General features: G+C 36.3%; 1 protein-coding gene across 1 annotated transcript; it reads right to left on the bottom strand.

Moving 5' to 3' along the window:
• Positions 1-920: 920 nt before the first annotated feature.
• LOC103420727 (large ribosomal subunit protein uL13w) lies at positions 921-3,675 on the bottom strand. The gene is made up of 4 exons (XM_008358768.4): positions 3,266-3,675; positions 2,429-2,545; positions 2,232-2,319; positions 921-1,179 (listed from the first exon to the last, which is right to left on the bottom strand). Exons 1-4 carry the CDS (start codon positions 3,535-3,537, stop codon positions 1,036-1,038), a joined length of 621 nt encoding a protein of 206 aa, XP_008356990.1. The 5' UTR covers positions 3,538-3,675; the 3' UTR covers positions 921-1,035.
• Between the last annotated feature and the right edge of the window lie 893 nt (positions 3,676-4,568).

Here is a 4,568-nt window from a genome sequence, read left to right as displayed (position 1 = left end):
ATAGCGGAAATTTTTATCGACACAATCCATTCTTGGATGACTTGAAGAATACGAAATTTTATCTTAGTGTTCCAACACATAATACCCAATAGATGGACAGTTTTGGCAGCCACTTTGTTTTCGAGAAAGTTTCTGGTCCTGAATGTTTGGAGTTGGGTTTCGTTGTTAGAAGTGATTTCTGGACATCTGAGCAGTAAGGTTCGCGGACCAGCATGATCAGAGTTCTACAGGGTAGGCTTTGAAGTCAGATTTGATGCTATACCAAACAATACGGTGGAATGCTAGAGCTCATAATGTTATTGCTCACCTTTCTTGCATTTGATGTTTTAAGTGCTTATGATGAAACCTCAGTGATTTGAATAACTCCACAATTCTTAGCTTCTTTCACCTTATGAGCTAAAAATTACCACATTTGTTATATTATTATACTTTTTTTTCCAATAAAGAATTATTATTGTTGTTGGTGGAATGCTAGCAATCTTTTTGTTCTTGGTTACATTCTGCAATGTTGCACTATAATTTGAGTTAGCAAAATTTTCAATTCTCCTTTTTAGGCTTCGACACCTCGCATAAGGTTATTGTTCGGACATTTGTACAACACAAGCGAAAGGTCAAAACTTAAGTCTCTGTAAAATCGAAAAAATGAATAAATAACCTTCCCAAATGGGGGTAAACTAACAATTCTCAGAACCTTGTACACATTTGACGTGAAATTTCCCGAGCTATCTTGCACTAAGAAGTTGATTACTGAATTTGCTTAAAGAAGTTGATTACTGAATTAGATTAGATGTTATACTGACATGTAAACAGGGGTTTTTGTGTCAACCGATTGTGTTCTTGTAAAACTGATTTCATAAAAGTGATTTCAGATATTTCATAAAATACCAAATCGCATACAAGTGAAATCTATAAGAAACAACTACCACGCAATTAATTGGCCATTAAAACGAACAAGGTATCATAACACGAACAAAAATAATCTCTGAACTCAATCGTCAACAAGATTATCATCTTAAACACACAAATGTCTACTCATCAATATTTAATGGGGGCAATGATCTCTAGCTGAGGTCCTAGTTTCTCCTCAGCAGACTTCTCTGCTTTCACCCTCAGTTTGTTCAACTGTTTCTTCCTCTCATACGCAACTTGGGCCCTCTCCTTTCTCTTGTTCTCAAGCTCCTGCAAACATAAAAATTCATTAGTTTGACATTTGTAGGCTCATGCAAGAAAAATAAATGCATGGCCCTTCGCCTAACAAGAGAGTTTTACCAAAATCAAAAAAAAAAAAAAAAAAAAAAGAAAAAAGCCACACATGCACACATGCATGAGTTCCATGGACGTGTTGAATTTATGCTCTTGGTGATGGATGATACAAACACAGAAAGTACTAGACCTATTTTAGATAATCCACTAGACCATACAAAATAAAAACACTCTAGCTCTAACATAAAGTGTGAGACACCAAATTTTCAGTACAAGTGTTGGTGCACATGGGCATCAAAGAAGAGGGATTGCAACCGATTGAAAATAAGAACCAATATAATCAACTATATAACTAGAACTTATGCTTGTGTCCAAGGGATTGAGGCCAAGTTAGTAAAGAATGGAGAACAAAAAGTTGATAGAAAGAATTTAGAAATGCACTACATCATCGTTACAACAGTTTGTAGGATGGATTTGTAAATGACGTATTCGAAGTCGTGATTTGCGAATTCCCTTCATATGCCTTTGTAATAGTCAAGAAGGGCTTTTTGTAATCCCCCAATCTAACATTTTGTGATAATCCTAAATTGAGACTTAGAAATCCCTCACCCAATCATAACAGTATGTAAAGACCAATATAGATGATTAATAAAGACAGAAAACAAAAGGAGTGCCGTTTATTATTAATAATACAATAATACAGAACAAATGACTTTTGTCAGTAATAATACAATAATGTTAGGCGACTCCACCATTTAGACATGCAGCATGAAACATATAGCAATCATTTTCCAAATCAAGAAAACAGAAGCGCTAACAACATTGTGCATTTAAGAGGAAGAACAAACATAAGCCACGGAAACAACTCCATATGCAAACTCAATTAAGATGCAATCTGACTCAATGGGAAATAATGACCATACCACTTTGAACTAAAAGAGAAAACTAGATACTTTACCCAGACTATTATCAGCACAAGGAGACAAAACACTAGGTAAAAACAAACAAGGAAAGCAGGGGATTCTCACCTTAATGGTCTCATAGTGGTTCCATCCAACCTCTGAAGAAAGCTTGCCCAACAAACAGTACTTGTGTCCTGCTTGCAGCCTCAAGACCCTGCAGATATAAAAAAACAAAACAATAAACATTCACTTCATGAAATACAGAACAATCTATATAACAAGACAGGCATTTGGCAAATGAAAAATAGTGTCAAAAAGCTTACTTGAGCGCATCAGGAATGACCATCCTCTTAGTCTTGTCATATGGAGGTGGAATACCCTCATATGCCTTCAGACGAGCAAGTGCAGCAGCACCACGCTTAGTCTTATGGGGAATCATCCTGCAGAAAAAAGCAATAACAAAGTTACTTAACATAAAAACTCTCAAGCAGTAGAACGAAGCAAAAAGCAATAACTTGTATATATATATATATATATATATATATGTATGTATATATATATATATGTATATATGTGTGTATATATATATGTATGTATATGTATGTATGTATATGTATGTATTTAATGTGAACATTATGTTTTTGATACAATCATCTTCTGACGACCGAGATGGATATTCTATTACATATATGTAAGTATTGTAGCCAGCACCAAAAACTACACAAATCTAACACAAAAAATTCCCCTAGTGAATCAAAATTAGCCAAAAAACAGATATTCCAATACATGTAAGAAATGAGGTTCGCTTTATGGTTGTCAATGGAGAAATGTTATGTTTCATCGCTAAATTGAAGTGTTTTTTGCAAAATAGTGATTAACTAAAGTGCTCTTTCATTTTTTATAAACAAAAACTAACAAGAAGTGTTCAAAACACAAAACTTTACAGCACCTACTGAATTAAAACAATCAATTTCATCATCAACCATAAACCCAACAATAAAAACTAACAAAATCCCCAAATGGGTTTTTGATACATTCCATTGATTTACATAGACAATGTAACCTAATCAAACAAAACAATAAAAGCCCAGCAGCTCAAGCTAATAAAGCATGCATAAATCAATAAATCGGCAAAGACTAACAGAAAAATGACGACGTACCCACGGATGGTGCGCCAGAGGATCTTAGCCGGGGCGCGGAAGTGGATGGGACCATGAGAAGGCTTAGTGTTCATGCGCTTACGCAAGAACCTCATGTACTTCATCTTCTGCCTCACCAGCCCACCGGAGATACAGATCTCCTCCGCGCGAACAACCACGACCTTCTGCCCATTGAGCAGCTCCTTGGCCAGGATCGAAGACAGGCGGCCGAGCATGTGGTGGCGGGCGTCCACCACAACGCGCTTAGCGCAGATACCTGAGCCAGACACCATTGTTCCCTCTCTGTGCAACCCTAATGCGGCTCCGAAGTGAGAAATAGGTGCGGAAGGGTTAGGGTTTTGGGTCGAGTGTGGTTTATAAGGGATGGTTATATAGGATGCGGGTTTGGATTGGCTGTTGGTGGGTGTACGTTTGCATATGGTGGGGAAGGAGAGGATTATTAATTTATTAGTTGTTGGGCCATCTGGGCTAGGGTGGCCACAAGGCCCAGGCAAAATCATTTCCCGTTCAACAAATAGACGAATTAATGTGTTTCGAGAATGCTTGGAAATATTACAACATGTTGATTGGTTGTTATATTTTCAGAATTCTCGAGGAACGTGAGGTTGTCATTCCTAGAATCGAGGATTTGGGACGAACCAAATACAACATCAAAGAGTGCTCTGCTAGACCAACATTATTATTCTATTTCTCCACTCACATTATAATCTCATTCATCATAAAAAGAGAAATTAAAATGTTGTTATAAGTCTATTTGACTGAACTATTCTAAGTGAATAGAGACAGGGAGGCTGGCAGTAATAAGAGAGAAAAGAGAGATTTAATTGTGAGGTGCATGTTGTATCACTCTATTATGCATTTATTTATAGTAGTAGGATAGGTAAAATTCTTACCATTTTAGAATTACAACTCTAATAGGATATTAATTACTAAAAGGAATATTCAAATATATCCCTAGATACACTAGGATTTACACAATCACATTCCTATTCTACATACGCCTGCAACACTCCTCCTTGAGTATGTAAATACTCAAACAAAATATCGCACTAGATCTTCAGCAGATAAGGTAGAACAGTGGATGAAGTCAGCGACACAACAGGTGAATTGGAGTCTCAAATTTAAAGAAAGTATGCATTAGTAGTAAAACTCACAAAATCTCTCTATGGTAAATCATAAGGCAGGTGATAACCCATAGACTAAGGAGAAAAGTGAGAAGCATGCATAATGTTTAAAACAAAAGTCAAACAGGACAAACATAGTGAACTCAACGAAGTATGATTGTAATACCCTGAAAATTTAA

The sequence above is a fragment of the Malus domestica genome, chromosome 13 (assembly GCF_042453785.1).
Source record: "Malus domestica chromosome 13, GDT2T_hap1".
NCBI classification, from domain to species: Eukaryota; Viridiplantae; Streptophyta; class Magnoliopsida; order Rosales; family Rosaceae; genus Malus; species Malus domestica.
Note: the sequence above shows the minus strand (reverse complement) of the source record. Positions and strands in the feature narration are given on the sequence as shown.

What these genes read in the sequence shown, in the direction of transcription:
- LOC103420727 (XM_008358768.4), bottom strand. Translation starts at nt 3,537, where the DNA reads ATGGTGTCTGGCTCAGGTATCTGCGCTAAGCGCGTTGTGGTGGACGCC. An exon ending in GTCATTCCTGATGCGCTCAA is followed by an intron (nt 2,320 to 2,428) that starts GTAAGCTTTTTG and finishes TTATATCTGCAG; the next exon opens with GGTCTTGAGGCTGCAAGCAG. An exon ending in ACCACTATGAGACCATTAAG is followed by an intron (nt 1,180 to 2,231) that starts GTGAGAATCCCC and finishes TTATGTTTGCAG; the next exon opens with GAGCTTGAGAACAAGAGAAA.